General features: G+C 39.3%; 1 protein-coding gene across 1 annotated transcript in view; it reads left to right on the top strand.

Moving 5' to 3' along the window:
• LOC110451305 (CD109 antigen-like) overlaps window positions 1-17,969 on the top strand; it is a gene marked incomplete at its 5' end in the record, with an annotated part of 299,728 nt that overhangs the window by 276,866 nt on the left and 4,893 nt on the right. Inside the window, 2 exons of the mRNA XM_021499236.1 lie at window positions 13,521-13,589; window positions 15,804-16,007. Coding sequence (XP_021354911.1) covers window positions 13,521-13,589; window positions 15,804-16,007 — 273 coding nt within the window. The remainder of the gene's footprint in view (window positions 1-13,520; window positions 13,590-15,803; window positions 16,008-17,969) is intronic.

Raw genomic sequence — 17,969 nt, 5'->3', positions numbered from 1 at the left:
ATTTATTATGGTTTATAATGGCAAATGATACTTTGAATATTACATGTTAATAACTTGATTGGAATTATAACCTTGAATTGACAGTTTGATACTTTGAAAATTTTGAGCCAGCCCTACCCCCAAGGGCTGTAGGGTGGGGCTCAAAGGAGTCAGTGTGCTAAAATTTCTTCATTTTCCTTGTTTAGAATCAGAGGTGCTAGTTTCAAATCCTTTTTAGTCTGAAATCTGTATGCTAGATATTGAATAAGGTGGTTTTATTGTTTTTTGTAACTTTGAATAATATTTCTGTTCATGTTAAAAACAAAATCAACTCTCTGTATAAATATATCAGGTGACCGTTAAGGCCCATGGGCCTCTTGTTTATCATCATGATCATGCTCAATGGATCATAGTCTCCGCAAGGAGTAAGACTTTTTGTTGCTATTTCAGTAACTTTTGCGACAAATAAAAATAAGGTTGTTAGACAACTTATGGCTATAGACAGCCTGTTAAAGGTGCCCTACACAGCTTATTGTGGCTGTATACAGCCTGTTAAATGGGCCCTACACAGCATATTGTGGCTATAGACAATCTGTTAAAGGTGTCCTACAGAGCTTATTGTGGCTGTAGACAGCCTGTTAAGGTGCCCTACACAGCTTACTGTGGCTATAGACAGCCTGTTAAGGTGCCCTACACAGCTTAGTGTGGCTATAGACAGCATGTTAAAGGTGTCCTACAGAGCTTATTGTGGCTATCGACAGCCTGTTAAAGGTGTCCTACACAGCTTAGTGTGGCTATAGACAGCCTCTTAAAGGTGCCCTACGCGGCTTATTGTGGCGATAGACAGCCTGTTAACGGTGTCCTACACAGCATATTGTGGCTATAGACCGCCTGTTAAAGGTGCCCTACACAGCTTACTGTGGATATAGACAGCCTGTTAAGGTGCCCTACACAGCTTATTGTTGCTATAGACAGCCTGGTAAAGGTGCCCTACACCGCTTATTGTGGCTATAGACCGCCTGTTAAAGGTGCCCTTCACAGCTTATTGTGGCTCTAGACAGCCTGTTAAACGTGCCGTACACAGGTTATTGTGGCTATAGACAATCTGTTAAAGGTGTCCTGCACAGCTTATTGTGGCTATCGACAGCCTGTTAAAGGGGCCCTACACAGCTTAGTGTGGCTATAGACAGCATGTTAAAGGTGTCCTACAAAGCTTATTATGGCTATAGACAGCCTGGTAAAGGTGCCCTACAAAGCTTATTGTGGCTATAGACAATCTGTTAAAGGTGTCCTACACAGCTTACTTTGGCTATAGACAGCCTCTTAAAGGTGCCCTACGCGGCTTATTGTGGCGATAGACAGCCTGTTAAGGTGCCCTACACAGCTTACTTTGGCTATAGACAGCCTCTTAAAGGTGCCCTACGCGGCTTATTGTGGCGATAGACAGCCTGTTAACGGTGTCCTACACAGCTTACTTTGGCTATAGACAGCCTCTTAAAGGTGCCCTACACCGCTTATTGTGGCTATCGACAGCCTGTTAAAGGAGCCCTACACAGCTTAGTGTGGCTATAGACAGCCTCTTAAAGGTGCCCTACGCGGCTTATTGTGGCGATAGACAGCCTGTTAACGGTGTCCTACACAGCTTATTGTTGCTATAGACAGCCTGTTAACGGTGTCCTACACAGCTTGCTGTGGCTATAGACAGCATGTTAAAGGTGCCCTACGCGGCTTATTGTGGCGATAGACAGCCTGTTAAACGTGCCGTACACAGGTTATTGTGGCTATAGACAGCCTGTTAAAGGTGCCCTACACAGCTTATTGTGGCTATAGACAACCTGTTAAAGGTGTCCTACACAGCTTGTGGTGGCTTTCATTTTGGCTAGATTTTGAAGTTCATATTATCTTTGATAAATAGGATTGACATCAAATCCTTAGTTCTTATTTTTGTATCCAATCTGGTTGCTTAATTCAGAAGCAATGGAATGTTTGAACATATTAGTACAATATGGCTGTGACAGTGTTGTGAGGTTGTGTTTAAACATATAGTACAATATGGCTGTGACCGTGTTGTGTGGTTGTGTTTAAACATAAAGAACAATATGGGTGTGACAGTGTGAGGTTGTGTTTAAAAATAAAGTACAATATGGCTCTGACAGTGTGAGGTTGTTTTTTAACATAAAGTACAATATTGCTGTGACAGTGTTGTGGGGTTGTGTTTAAACATAAAGTACAATATGGCTGTGACAGTGTTGTGAGGTTGCCTGGCCTATTATTAAGAGATCTGTCGGGTAGTGGGATGCCATTCTCATTGTTACATTATATGTCAATCAATCATGTGAACTGGTTTCTTTCCAACCCACCATAGATCAATGAATGACCAAGATATTGACCAACGTTTGGCCAGAACTGACCAGTGTTTGATATATGACTGGACCTATGGATTACAAATCTGATGGATGGCAGCAATGTCTTATCTTTTTTAAGGACAGAAAACTGTAATAAAACAAGGTACCTATAGGGAACAATGTTGATGTTGTTATTCAGCAGGCTGGTCATGTACCAAGAGATGAGCAGATTCTGATTAAATTTTAAAGATATTTTTAGTTGAACTTTTTAAGTATTGGCAAACTTTTCAGCAATTTGAATAAACCATTGACGGAAACTAGTTGCTTTGACTAACAATTCAAAGGTTTTTGACTGAACTTTTAAGGCTTTGACTACAGTTTCGAAGTTTTGACAACATAATTATGTAGTTTTGACTAAAAGTTAAGAAATTTTCACAGAAACTTTCAATATTTAAAATCTTAAGGTTTTGGCTATAGTTAAGAGCCTTCAATTCTTAAAGATATGAGGTTTTTACTATGCTTATGTTGGAGATTTTAGCTGGTAATAGATGTTTTGTTTGAGGTTTTGAGGTGATTTGTAGATTTGGTTAAGGTTTTGAGGTTTTAGTTAAGGTTTTGAGGTTTTGGTTAAGGTTTTGGGGTTTTGGTTTAGGTTTTGAGGTTTAAGTTAAGGTTTTGGTTTAAGGTTTGGTTAAGGTTTTGAGGTTTTGGTTAAGGTTTTGAGGTTTTGGTTAAGGTTTTGGGGTTTTAGTTTAGGTTTTGAGGTTTAAGTTAAGGTTTTGTTTTAAGTTTTGGTTAAGGTTTTGAGGTTTTGGTTAAGGTTTTGTGGTTTTGGTTAAGGTTTTGAGGTTTTGGTTAAGGTTTTGAGGTTTTGGTTAAGGTTTTGAGGTTTTAGTTTAGGTTTTGAGGTTCATCCTAAGGTGTTAGTTTCCAGCAACATTTATGAGTTCACCTTACAAAAGGAAATATTCTATCAACACTGTCAGAACCCTATAGTTTTAAATCTATAAAATAAATCTTCACAAATTGAATTCTCCAAAATTGAAATAGTTTATGTAACGTCTGGAATGACTGAGAATTTGTCTCAGTCATAAAATACGGGTGTTTGGTAAAATGTATGGGTATGGGGAAAATTCAATGTGAACTAATATGAAAAGGTGAGGATTTCAAATATTTCTCTCAACGTTTTTACGTAAAGTGTGTATTTCAGTCCCGAGCACAAGATAGGGCATTTAGTTCTATTCCATTATTGCCAAAAATTTACCAGTTTTTACAAGCTACACAGCCATCAATACATTATTTGCACTGAGGTCCCATTCATCAGGACCCTCAGCGGTGCAGCCCCTGTCATCAGCCGAGACCGGAAAATAAACTACATCAAAATATAAAAGTAAGTGTTTGTTCTGAAGTACAACTTCATGGAATGTCATTCATATTATAAAACAGGCTTTCCCCCCACAGCCAAGTGAGGTTTGTCATTCCACAATGTAAAACTATCTTTACTGTCTCTCATTAAACACTATTAACAGCACTTTATACGTTTAAATCAATAGAGCCATAACACTTCTTTAATGATTTAAAAAAGTGGCCTCCTGTCTTGAATTATAACGTCTTGTCAAAGAGTCAAGAGAATGTTGTTCAATCCTTTTTCTAAAGGAAATAAAATTTGTTGAAATGGAATGACTTTTGATTTTGGTTCTTTTTCCGTACAACATATACCTTCCAGATAACGATACATCTGTTACTCATTCTACTTCACCTGTTCTGGTGAAATCAAACATAAATTGACCCTCTCCTCCCTTTGAAAACCAGAAATAGATATGATAGGCCGCAGAAACGTGACAGAATTGATCAGGGCAGCTTAACCCTGGCAGGAATACCAGCAAACATATTTCATTGGATTGTCAATTAAGACCTGAATTCAGCAGCTGTGAGGATTATAACTGTAACAACTTACATGCAATCCAGACGAATGTTTCCTACAGGATGATATTCAGGTTTTTCTGTCCAATTTTGTTATGTGACTTGAAAAACTCACTTGAGTGGTTAACAGTTAACATGGCGGGGGGATTTCAAACAGGAACAAAATGATAGAGAGTTTGTTTGTATTCCGCTTGTAGAACATTACATGTAATTCATTTTTGTATTAACTGGAAAATCACGAACAAATCTTGACTGCTTCACTTCGTCAGAGGAAAACCTCATAATTTATGTCTTTGACACGAAATTCTTCTCATTTAATCATCTATTTATTGAACAGAATATTTATTGGAGCCTGTTGAACATTTAAATGTATGTTAACACATTATACTTTTTCTAAATCCGAACATTGAACATTTAATCGTCAGCATCAGGAAAATCAGCTATGGGCAGTTAGAGGTTACACGGCGCCTGTCAAAAATATCTCGCCATGTAAACCTCTAACACTGTTGAAGTATGACTTACCCCTACCCAATCAACATCAGTAGCAAAGGAGCAGCTCCTGTTTAAAACTACATGGATATCCCTGGAATATTGTGTAATCCTGTGGCTAGTAATTATGTGATATCTCCAGATTTCTCTGTCTCTATAGACACATATCCCTGGATACCGATGACGATATTAAACTGGATATCCAGAGAAATCTGGTGTTCAGGGTCCGAGGATTTCATGCTGGATAAGTGTTTCAGCATGAGTAAGACAGGATTTCTCTAGATCATTCAAGCTTTCCGAAAATATCTAGATATTTGGGGTTTAGAGTAAAACAGGGTTTTTTCAGATCACTCAAGCTTTTGAAAACTATCAAGGATATCTGGGGTTCAGAGTTTTCTGACTTATCTGACTTAATGAACAAATTGTTGCGGGTCTTCATCCAAAACACATCTTAGCTATAAATTACTGACATAGCTCTGTAACATTAAGTCTGTAGTAATGGCCCATCACCTGTAACTACACAGAATCTACTGTAATATAGCAGCATGGGCGCGGCCTCCTCAGGACCCCCACAACAATCCAAACATCATATGGTTAAGGATGGGATGCCAATTTTTATGGCAGAATTAAATGAATTACTCTAATCAATTGCCTGTGAAAAGGACTGATGTAGGAACAGCTTTGTTGTGTTAACAAGTCTAAAAGGGTCTTGATAGGTTCTGAAAGAAACAGTTTAATGGAAGCAAATCAGCCTTCATACCAACAAGACTTGAGTCAGGTCTGTCTAAACAAATGGGATAAATAACAACAAGACTTGAGTCAGGTCTGTCCAAACAAATGGGAGTTACCAACAAGACTTGAGTCAGGTCTGTCTAAACAATTGGGAGTTACCAACAAGACTTGAGTCAGGTCTGTCAAAACAAATGGGAGTTACCAACAAGCCTTGAGTCAGGTCTGTCTAAACAAATGGGAGTATTTACCAACAAGACTTGAGTCAGGTCTATCTTAACAAATGGGAGTTACCAACAAGACTTGGGTCAGGGCTGTCTAAACAAATGGGAGTATTTACCAACAAGACTTGAGTCAGGTCTATCTTAACAAATGGGAGTTACCAACAAGACTTGGGGCAGGTCTGTCTAAACAAATGGGAGTATTTACCAACAAGACTTGAGTCAGGTCTATCTTAACAAATGGGAGTTACCAACAAGACTTGAGTTAGGTCTGTCTAAACAAATGATAGTTACCAACAAGACTTGAGTCAGGTCCATCTAAACAAATGGGAGTTACCAACACCCCTTCTGGTACAGGTCTCTCAATGGTTGGTTCACTGGTTAGGGGGAATTTTAAAATTATGAATAGACGAAAATCAAGAACATCTGAAATCATTTGACAGCATTAGATATATTGAGGCTGACCAGATTGATGTGTGTGGAGGATTCATTTTGCTCTGTATTGACAACAGATTGAATTTTTCTCTAACCACTGGTAAAGATAACCAGCCTCTGAGCTGCCGGGGCCAGGTAATTATAACAAACTATGCAACACATACGCCAGTCAATATAGTGCATTCACAATTTTTTATCAGAGAAATTCCAAGCTCTCCATTGATCAATTTACAGCTCAATGTTTTCCATGCCAATAATTTGGCAACAGTGACCTTTCCTTCAATAATGCTAATTACAGGTGAAAGCACCTAATTAACCTTAGCATGGACGCTGCCTAATTAACAAGCCTGTAGTAGAATGGGTTCCTGTATAGTGTACTCTATATAGTGTTAACACACCGGTAAATGTAATACACGCAAAGTCATAACAAATTTGAAGTAATGTATAAATTGAAAAATGTTATATTTAAGGTTAATTTGTGCATTAAACAAAAACAAAAATGTGCTGATTTTGAAAAAAGGGAAAAAAGATTGAAGCCTCCCACAAAAATCTAATAGATCTGAAAACTTAAATATTCAACTCTGAATGAACTAAATATTTGAATAAATGACCCTACCTTACACATGTGAATTGTGTTAGGGTTAATGGTATATGCTACCTTACATATTATACCTGTGATTTGTGTTAGAGTTAAGGTTATCAAATACAACCACGCACATATCATACTTGTGATTTGTGTTAGAGTTAAGGTTATATACTACCATACACATTATACCTGTGATTTGTGTTAGAGTTAAGGTTATATACTGCCTTACACATTATACCTGTGATTTGTGCTAGAGTTATCTCCCTTATACTTTCAATTCAATAATTGAGAATCACTTGAGTGTTATAAGCACATGTATTCTAGTGTATTATAAACAAAATTGAAATTGCAATATTTTAGATTTTTGTAGGTCAAGTCTTAGTTTGGAACTCTCTCAGAAGGAGATTCTTTTACTGTGGAGTAAGAATATCCTCACAGTGATTGATGACATGATTGAATTATATCCGGACCTTACAGAGGAAGCCCTGATGTTGTTTAGTGAGGATATGCTGTGTTGTAGGAGATATATATACTTAAAACTTGCCTGTGAAGTATAGATCTATGTAATATTTTTAAATATCTAGTTTTGAAATTGAATACTTAGGAATGCCCTATTTTGTCTACCAATTATAATGGAATTTGATGCAGGTCCTGGAAACTGAGCACATATTCTCCACACTACTTGTCACATCTACAAAGACCTGGACACAAATCCAAGTTTGTTTACCGGGTAACATTGATCTGAGTGGCTCCATATAGCTGAGCAAGCTTTAGGGCATGGTACCAGGAAAAGGGTACAAAAAAAGGGCAATTTTCTACTAAAAGCAAATTATTATAAATGCTGCTGTTTTGTGTTTGCCGTGGAAGACATGTGTAAAGATATGGTAGCAAGGATACAAAACTCAACACATTGAAATCTAATAATGTGAAAACTTTCAGTCACTAAACAGTGTGCCAAACAAGGCTGTCGTCGTAGGAACAGGTAATTCACTTGTCTCTGTCTTCTGTCTTAAATCTCTTCATGTACAAGTTCTGGGCCTTAAACCTTATTTTTTTCAGTCACAAATTACAGTTGCAATAGAATTTTCTTCATAAACCATCCCAAAAGGACACTCTATTTATTTTCAATAATTTGAAAAATTAAAAACATGCTGCCTGAATTTTAAAAACTATCGCATAAGCTTATGTAATCTTAGTCTGACACCATTAGGAGTTTGCTTGTAGCCCTACCATTACCAGATAACTGATCCCCATAAATCCAGACAGATTCCTGGAGAAAACGTTTAGTTGGCTGAATTTCCTGGGAAATATTACTGTATAGACCCTGAGTTAATAGGCACTGACACATTCCATTTCTTCAATAATTAAAAAAAAAAAATACACATCGTGTTTGGTCAGCCAACAGGTGGCCATCTTGGATTTTGACAGTTAAAGTTTGTTATCTCTACATCACATTAAATACTGGAGGGATCTTTCTCAAATTTTATATTGGGGTTCCCCTTGGTCTACAGTTGTGCATAATTACTTTTGAGACTGATTGGAATTACCAAATGGCCAACAGGTGACCGTCTTGGATTTTGATAGTTTTGTTGACACCAAGTGTTGAGGTATGTTGTGAGTTGTTGACATCAATTGATTAAGGATGTTGACACTATGTGAAAAGATTGTTGACACTAAATGATGAGGGATGTTGACACTAAGTGTTGAGGGTTGTTAGACACCAAATAATGAGGGTTGTTGACAATAAGTGATTAAAATTGTTGACACTAAGTGAGGAAGGTTGTTGACACTAAGAGTTGAGGGTTGTTGACACTAAGTGACGAGGGTTGTTAACACTTAGTGATGAGGGTTGTTGACACTAAGTGATGAGTGTTGTTGACACTGAGTGATGAAGGTTGTTGACACTAAGTGACAAGGGTTGTTGACACTAAGTGATGACGGTTGTTGACACTAAGAGTTGAGGGTTGTTGACACTAAGTGATGAGGGTTGTTAACACTAAGAATTGAGGGTTGTTGACACTAAGAGTTGAGGGTTGTTGACACTAAGAGTTGAGGGTTGTTGACACTTAGTGATGAAGGTTGTTGACACTAAATGATGATGGTTGTTGGCACTGTTAGGTTTTGAGTGATGACTTAATGGGAATTAAAGATTTTGATGTTCACCTCTCTCAGTATATGGGTTCTTCTTGGGAAGAAAATGAAATTACTGAAATTGAAAATAAATTAGATATAAATTGAATGTTTATAGAGTGTGAACTCTAAATTATCTTTCAGAAAATGTCAAAAGAAAATTCATCTGCTTAATTAATTTAATATAGTATTTGAATCCCTTTTATTAGCTCACCTGGCCCGAAGGGCCATGTGAGCTTATCCCATGGTGCAGCGTCCGGCGTCCGGCGTCCGGCGTCCGTCAACTTTTTCCTTTAAAATGCTACTTGTCCTGAATGGCTCAGAGGATTTTGACCAAATTTGGTCAGGAGCATCATTGGCCAAAGGGTTCTCAGTTTTGTATAAACGGAGGGTATAACCCCCCTGGGGGCAGAGGGGCGGGGCCAAATAGGGGGAAAATAGGTAAATCTTTAAAAATCTTCTTCTTCTCAACCAATAGAAGAATTTTGACCAAATTTGTCCTAGAGCATCTTTGGACAAAGGAGACTCAAGTTTGTATAAACGGAGGGTGTGGCCTCTTTGGGGGCAGAGGGGCGGGGCCAAATAGGGGAAGTAGAGGATTTTTTCTCTCCTACTATACAAGTGAAGGGATTTAAACCAAATGCAGTCTGAAGCTTGGTCAGGAGCATCATTGGCCAAAGGGTTCTCAGTTTTGTATAAACGGACGGTATAGCCCCCCCTCGGGGCAGAGGGGCGGGGCTAAATAAGGGGAAAAAAGGTAAATCTTTAAAAATGTTCTTCTTCTCAACCAATTGAAGGATTTTGACCAAATTTGTCCTAGAGCATCTTTGGACAAAGAAGACTCAAGTTTGTATAAACGGAGGGTGTGGCCCCTCTGGGGGCGGAGGGGCGGGGCCCAATAGGGGAAATAGAGGATTTTTTTTCTCCTGCTATACAAGTGAAGGGATTTTAACCAAATGCAGTCTGAAGCATGATTAGGGACAAAAGAATCAATTTTGTATAAACTGAGGTGTGTGGGCCTCCTTCTAAGGGCAGATGGGTGGGGCCCATTAGGGGAAATAGAGGAAAACATCAAATATCCTTCTCCTTTTGTACCGATGAAGGGATTTTGACCAAATTTGGTCTGGAGCATCATTGGCCAAAGGGTTCTCAGTTTTGTATGAACGGAGGGTATGGTCCCCCTGGGGGCAGAGGGACGGGGCCAAATAGGGGAAAATAGGTAAATCTTTAAAAATCTTCTCCTCAACCAATTGAAGGATTTTGACCAAATTTGTCCTAGAGCATCTTTGGACAAAGGAGACTCAAGTTTGTATAAACGGAGGGTGTGGGCCTTCTGGCGGCATAGGAGCGGGGCCCAATAGGGGAAATAGAGGATTTTTTTTCTCCTACTATACAAGTGAAGGGATTTAAACCAAATGCAGTCTGAAGCATGCTTAGGGAGAAAAGAATCAATTTTGTTTAAACTGAGGTGTGTGGATTCCCCTTCTTTGGGGCAGATTAGTGGGGCCCATTAGGGGAAATAGAGGAAAACATTAAAGATCCTTCTCCTTCTGTACCGTTGAAGGGATTTTAACCTAACCAAACTTGTTTTAGAGAATCTTTGGGCAAAGGGAATTGAATATTTATAAATGGAAGATGCAACTTTGTTACTTGTACTCCTTTGATAAACCTGAATGGTACTCAGCAGGTTTTAAATTGAAAAATAAAATACCAGGTGAGCTATTAAGGCCCCTGGGCCTCTTGTTATGAAAACAATTTTGCTTATTAATTTTAATTTGAAATGTAGCTCAACAATATATGTATATCAATCATTAAAATGGGAAAGATATATTTATTTGTTAGGGCCCCGTATCGGAGATACGGGTGCCCTATAGTAATCACTCTGTCTGTCTGTCCGTCCACAAATTTTGTTCCTGGCTGATAACTTTAGTATTTATTCACCAATGTACATGAAACTTGGTCAAGATGTTCAGTTCACAAAAATACACATTGAGGTAAAAAGTCAATGTCAAAGGTTAAGGTCATTAGGTTCAAAGGTCAAGGTCAATTTTACATCTTTTCACTGATGAACATTTTGTTATGACATTATGAAGCAAAGTTGATCAGAATTAAACAAGGAGTCAACTGACCAAAGGTCAAGGTCATTGGGTCAGGGGTCAAGGTTAAATTTTGTATCTTTTCACTGGTGAACATTTCGCTATGACACTTTGAAGCAATATTGCTCAGAATTAAACAAGGAGTCAATTGACCAAAGGTCAAGGTCACTGGGTCAAAGGTGAAGGTTATTTTTTTTACCTTTTCCCTGATGAACATTTTGTTATGTTATTATGAAGCAATGTTGTTCAGAACTTAACACAGAGTCAACTGACCTTAGGTCCAGGTTATGGGGTTCAAAGGGTCAAGGTCAAATATGGTATTTTTTACTGATTAACATTTTGTTATGATATTAAGAAGCAAAGTTGGTCGGAATTAAAGAATATGTCAACTGACCAAAGATCAGGGTCACTGGGTTAATGGTCAAGGTCATTTGGGTCCAAAGGTCAAAGACAAAGTGGATCTCTGACTTTGACCCTGGCTCTTGATGGAGGACGTATATAAGGTGAAATAAAACAAATCAAAGCTAACAAACGAGTATTGCACCGGTAATTACATTTCTGTTAGCCCAGCAAATATGGAGACGGAAGGAAACAAGACTCACATCATAGTACATGTAAAATGTATATTTTGCTTCCTTGCGATTCTTTTTGAAGTCCAAATGTCAAACATCAAGCTCAGTCATATGGGCAGATTGCTTCTTGATGATGATGGGGGATATATTGCCACAAGACGGGGCCCTTACTGACCTGTCAGTGTTCTAGTTTAAATTATTTAAAATTATTTTTTAACTTGTTCAAGCGAATACTTCATATACAGTATTACTTTTTCTCCAGAAACGTTTGAATTTATGATTTATACAGCATGCAGGACTTGGTATACGTATTAATGGAGACGTTGAACAGGTATTTCGACAGTATCGTAGAGTATTTCCCAGACAACAAGTAGTTTCTACAGCTTGTCTTTTGGTTTCTACAATTATGCATTGTCAGGATTCTGTCAATTTTAGATTGATCAATGCAAGGGAGGGGAGAGAGGGGGGATAGCAGTACACAACACCGCCTAGCTTAACCTGTCATAGTGAGACAGGAAAGGCACTGCTCCAGAATACTAGGCTAATAGGTACACATGCACTGTCCAGTCTTGTAGCATCTTTCTGATCATATCATTTGTTTTTGGCTGTCCTTTCTTGGGGTGGGGGTGAGAGGTCATTCTTACTGGGTTTAGAAGTCATTACTTTTTTGGTAGGGGATAAGGCATTAGGGGAGAGGGGGTTAAGGGGGGAAATCATTGCATTATGGTAGAGAGAGTACAGCCATTTCTTTGGGGTTGGGAGAAAGCCAATAATCTAAGGTTTTGGAAATTGTGACTGGAGCATTAGAGTTATAACTTTGTGTGCGTGTGGGGGGCATATCTTTAGGGTGGGGCAGAAGTCATTACTGGTGGGGCAGAGGGTCAGAAATCAGAGGGTTAGGGAAGGAATCATTACTGGAGGGTTAGTTGAATAGTGGAAGAAATCATTACCAGAGGGTTAAGGGAGAAATCCTTACTAAGGGTTAAGGGGAGAAATCCTTATTGAGGGTTAAGGGGAGAAATCATTAGGTTACTGAGGGTTAAGGGGAGCAATTATTATTGGGGTTAAGTTTAAGAAATCATTACCTGAGGTTTTGAGGGAGAAATCATTACTAGAGGGTCAGGGGAGAAGTCATTACTGGAGAGTTAAAAGAGAGGGGGGTCGATCATTACAAGTGTTTGATATGGCAATGCCATGAACAATTAAGTTAGCGTTTCAGGTTTCTATGTTGAAGGTCAAGGTCACTGTTACTATTATTAGTAAAAAAATCCCATTGCTCTACCAACTTCTTTCCTCAACAAAATTTCATGAAACTAGATACAAGTGTTTGAAATGACAATACCTTGAACAAGTTTGCGATTAAGGTTTCTGTGATAAAGGTCAAGGTCACTTTATCCAATTCATTCCTCAACCAAATAAAAATCTATTACCATTGAAGAATGCAGTCATTAAAGCAAATCATTGAATTTTCTATTTATTTCCTCATACATATGTCACAATGTGTGAATGTGGGGGGATTGGCTTCACTTGTGATGACTTGTTAAATTTGTTACATGATTGAAGGAATTGTCTGCAATGACCTGTAGGCCACAGGCAATGATACTTGGCCTGTAGCCATGGAGGGTTGTAAAGCGTGATCGAATGACCTAGACCAACTTTGAAGGTCGTATGGTTAAAAAACACTGAATATTCATAAAATACCATAATGGAGTAAGAATTAAAATCTCCCAACAAAGATTTGTAATGTGTAGTAATGATATTTGGTTTATTTTAAGGAATTCAACCATTATCACAGGTTTGAGATGAAAACATGTGAGTGATACAGACCATTTGGGCCTCTTGTTTGAATATAGATAGAGTTTATCAATGTGCATGCATGGTCACATCTGGAAGAAAACTCGAGTTAGTAGCATAGTAATATGTTGTTAGGAGAGGGATTGGATCACCTTGAAGGTTCTTGGTTAATGTCAATTATAAACTTCTATTTTTGTTTAACCATTTTTCTTCTGTTTCAGACAGTGCCTGCTGGTCAAGCTGTCACCTTTAGAGTCACGACGACTGTAGCTGAACCAGTGTTCTACGAGGTATAAACAAACTCCAGACAGTAGATCTAGAACGGTACTGATTAGGGCCACACTGAATGGGAATGATCACTACAAAGTCCAGGCCACTTATTTTGGAGTTGGTTTGAAATCCAATATGGTTACTGAAATTTAATGGCAATGATGGGTGTACGGTCCAGACCAATTCTTGTCATTTTTTAGACAGAAATTAAATAAAGCTATCATGAAAACAAGCTTTACCTACACTCAAATTGAACTGAATTGATTAAGATGAAACTCATTCAAGTGGGAATGATCAGTGCATGGTCTTGACACATTCTTGTTATTTTGGCGTGTACTTGAAATCCAATATGGCTGCCATGGCAGCCATTTTGAAATCCTTTTTGAACTTACTTGCTAGCCTTGAAGGGTATAGTATCAAATTTGTTCAAATACATAACTTTGACCCACTTTTAATGAAGGGGTCAAATGTGTAAAAAACTTTGTCTTATGCAGATCCACAAGGTTTGGAAGTTTAAGATATATCTTCTGATCAGAGGAGGGAATTTGTTTCCACCAACATCATGTTTAAATATCCAGTGGTAGATCTTCATTAAAACATTTCAGTATTTACAAAAATAACTTTGGCTTCAAGGAGTGTTTCTCATCAGGTGACTGCTAGTCAGCTATGTCCTCTTTGTCTATTTCCTTTCTTAAAAATTCACTGGAACGTTATCTGGACTACGTGAAGACAGTCCTAAAGTCTGATATATCAGCTTATGTCTTCTTCAGGTTTTTAATGTTATATCCATATTTCTATTACACTCATAAAATATCTACTAAAAAGTTCAACAAATAAACAAAATCAATTTGTTTTCCTAATTAAGCCAATTAGGTTGAGGTCACAGTTAAAAGCGAAATTTGTATTCAGTGTATGTCTGCAGTTACTGTACCCTGGGACAGACTTTACAACTGGCTGTGACAATCCCTAAAATTTACCTGTTTTATGCCACAGCGAGACCTTGAAGAATTTATTTGGTACAGTGTACATACATTTATTTTAGCTTTTAGAATCGTAAGCACATTGCAGGGACTGCGTCTTAAAGTAAATGTACCAAGTCTACAAGAGTGGTCTCCCTTACATCATTGACCGGGTCTGTCGTCACCTGTAATGGCTTATTTCATGATTGTGACATAAGATTGTAAATACAATTGATGATAGTAGTTGAAATATAATTGATACTAATCATAGTAACCGATACTTATAAAATTTACAAGAAATATTTCAATTAAATCTTTCTAAAGATTTCCAATTAATCTCCAATTAGGTTGGACCTCAACATAGTACCAGGACATGTACATAATGACTTTATAATTGATTTCTTTTAAGTCCTCACTGGGTGGGGATGGATGTATGGGCTGGGGCGGACTTTGAAGTCCTCACTGGGTGGGGATGGAGGTATGGGCTGGGGCAGAATTTTAAGTCCTCACTGGGTCGGGAGGGAGGTATGGGCTGGGGCAGACTTTGAAGTCCTCAGGGGGTGGGGATGGAGGTATGGGCTGGGGCAGACTTTTAAGTCCTCAATGGGTGGGGATGGATGTATGGGCTGGGGCAGACTTTGAAGTCCTCACTGGGTGGGGAGGGAGGTATGGGCTGGGCAGACTTTTAAGTCCTCACTGGGTGGGAAGGGAGGTATGGGCTGGGGCAGACTTTGAAGGGCTGTAGCTTTATGACCACATAAGTCACTCTGTGGTCAAATGTCCAAGAAATTTCATACAGTGAAAAATGACAAAGGTTGTTTGTATAAATTTCATTTCACCTTTTTGCATCAAACATCAAGGTCATGCACAGCTTTGAGTGGTCAAGGTCACATATTTGAGTGGTCAAGGTCAAAGCTTTGGGAGATCAAATTTCAAACAATCATGGTTATGTGCGTCATCACCAAAAGTCTAATGGCTTAAACTTTATTTCATGAGTTATCATTAATACAAAATGGCTGTACATCAACTCTGATGTCTGTAAAATCAAGACCATATCATCATGACAATGGGTGTAATGTCAAATGATTTTAAATCCGATCTGTGCCATGTTTTTTTTATTGGCTAGTCATACATTTACATAAACTTTATCATGCACACGGTTTGTCCAGTAGTAGGACAAGATGTCCTTTTTCTTTTACTTTTTGTTGATACAAACATGGACTTAATCATAAAAATGTCGTTGGAGTTTCCATGTTTTTCTCCGAATCTTTACAGGTTCATGCTAAAGGTATACTGCTTTTGAATGGAATCCTTAGTCCAGTCCAGACCCCACCCGGTCTCTACACAGCAGACTTTGATGTCGCTGTCACATCAAAAATGGCACCAAATGCTGTAGTCGTTGTCTATACAAACACAGCGACAGATGAAATAGTAGCAGACTCACAGAGTTTCTCCGCGTCTGGTCTCCTCAAACACCAGGTAAGTCAGCAACACAGCAACAGACGTGATAGTAGCAGACTCACAGAGTTTCTCTGTGTCTGGTCTCCTCAAACACCAGGTAAGTCAGTAACACAGCAACAGACGTGATAGTAGCAGACTCACAGAGGTTCTCTGTGTCTGGTCTCCTCAAACACCAGGTAAGGCATCAACACAGCGACAGACGTAATAGTAGCAGACTCACAGAGTTTCTCCATGTCTGGTCCCCTAAATCACCAGGTAAGTCATAAACACAGCTACAGACGTAATAGTAGCAGACTCAGAGAGTTTCTCCGTGTCTGGTCTCCTCAAACACCAGGGAAGTCAGCAACACAGCAACAGACGTGATAGTAGCAGACTCACAGAGGTTCTCTGTGTCTGGTCTCCTCAAACACCAGGTAAGTCAGTAACACAGCAACAGACGTGATAGTAGCAGACTCACAGAGTTTCTCCGTGTCTGGGCTCCTCAAACACCAGGTAAGTCATAAACACAGCTACAGACGTAATAGTAGCAGACTCAGAGAGTTTCTCCGTGTCTGGTCTCCTCAAACATCAGGTAAGTCATAAACACAGCCACAGACGTTATAGTAGCAGACTCACAGAGTTTCTCTGTGTCTGGTCTCCTCAAACACCAGGTAAGTCATAAACACAGCCACAGACGTAATAGTAGCAGACTCACAGAGTTTCTCCGCGTCTGGTCTCCTCAAACACCAGGTAAGTCAGCAACACAGCAACAGACGTGATAGTAGCAGACTCACAGAGGTTCTCTGTGTCTGGTCTCCTCAAACACCAGGTAAGGCATCAACACAGCGACAGACGTAATAGTAGCAGACTCAGAGAGTTTCTCCGTGTCTGGTCTCCTCAAACACCAGGAAAGTCATCAACACAGCGACAGATGAAATAGTAGCAGACTCACAGAGTTTCTCCGTGTCCGGGCTCCTCAAACACCAGGTAAGTCATAAACACAGCGACAGACGTAATAGTAGCAGCCTCACAGAGTTTCTCCGTGTCTGGTCTCCTAAAACACCAGGTAAGTCATCAACACAGCCACAGACCTAATAGTAGCAGACTCACAGAGTTTCTCCATGTCTGGTCCCCTAAATCACCAGGTAAGTCATAAACACAGCAACAGACGTTATAGTAGCAGACTCACAGAGTTTCTCTGTGTCTGGTCTCCTCAAACACCAGGTAAGGCATCAACACAGCGACAGACGTAATAGTAGCAGACTCAGAGAGTTTCTCCGTGTCTGGTCTCCTCAAACACCAGGTAAGGCATCAACACAGCGACAGACGTAATAGTAGCAGACTCACAGTGTCTATACAAACACAGCGACAGATGAAATAGTAGCAGACTCACAGAGTTTCTCCGTGTCTGGTCTCCTCAAACACCAGGTAAGTCAGCAACACAGCAACAGACGTGATAGTAGCAGACTCACAGAGTTTCTCTGTGTCTGGTCTCCTCAAACACCAGGTAAGTCATCAACACAGCGACAGATGAAATAGTAGCAGACTCACAGAGTTTCTCCGTGTCTGGTCTCCTCAAACACCAGGTAAGTCATAAACACAGCGACAGACGTAATAGTAGCAGACTAATAGAGTTTCTCCATGTCCAGTCTCCTAAAACACCAGGTATCCCTGGAGCTGTTCTGTTGTAAAGTGTTATACAATCTGTGTTACTAGGTTTTTAGGTCACCTGAGCTTTAGCTCAAGTGACCTATTGCTATNCATCAACACAGCAACAGACGTAATAGTAGCGGACTCACAGAGTTTCTCCGTGTCTGGTCTCCTAAATCACCAGGTAAGTCATAAACACAGCGACAGACGTAATAGTAGCAGACTCACAGAGTTTCTCCGTGTCTGGTCTCCTCAAACACCAGGTAAGTCATAAACACAGCGACAGACGTAATAGTAGCAGACTCACAGAGTTTCTCCGTGTCTGGTCTCCTCAAACACCAGGTAAGTCAT

This window comes from Mizuhopecten yessoensis, unplaced genomic scaffold (genome assembly GCF_002113885.1).
Source record: "Mizuhopecten yessoensis strain PY_sf001 unplaced genomic scaffold, ASM211388v2 scaffold5927, whole genome shotgun sequence".
In the NCBI taxonomy this organism is placed as follows: Eukaryota; Metazoa; Mollusca; class Bivalvia; order Pectinida; family Pectinidae; genus Mizuhopecten; species Mizuhopecten yessoensis.
This window is presented reverse-complemented; position numbering and strand designations above follow the sequence as displayed.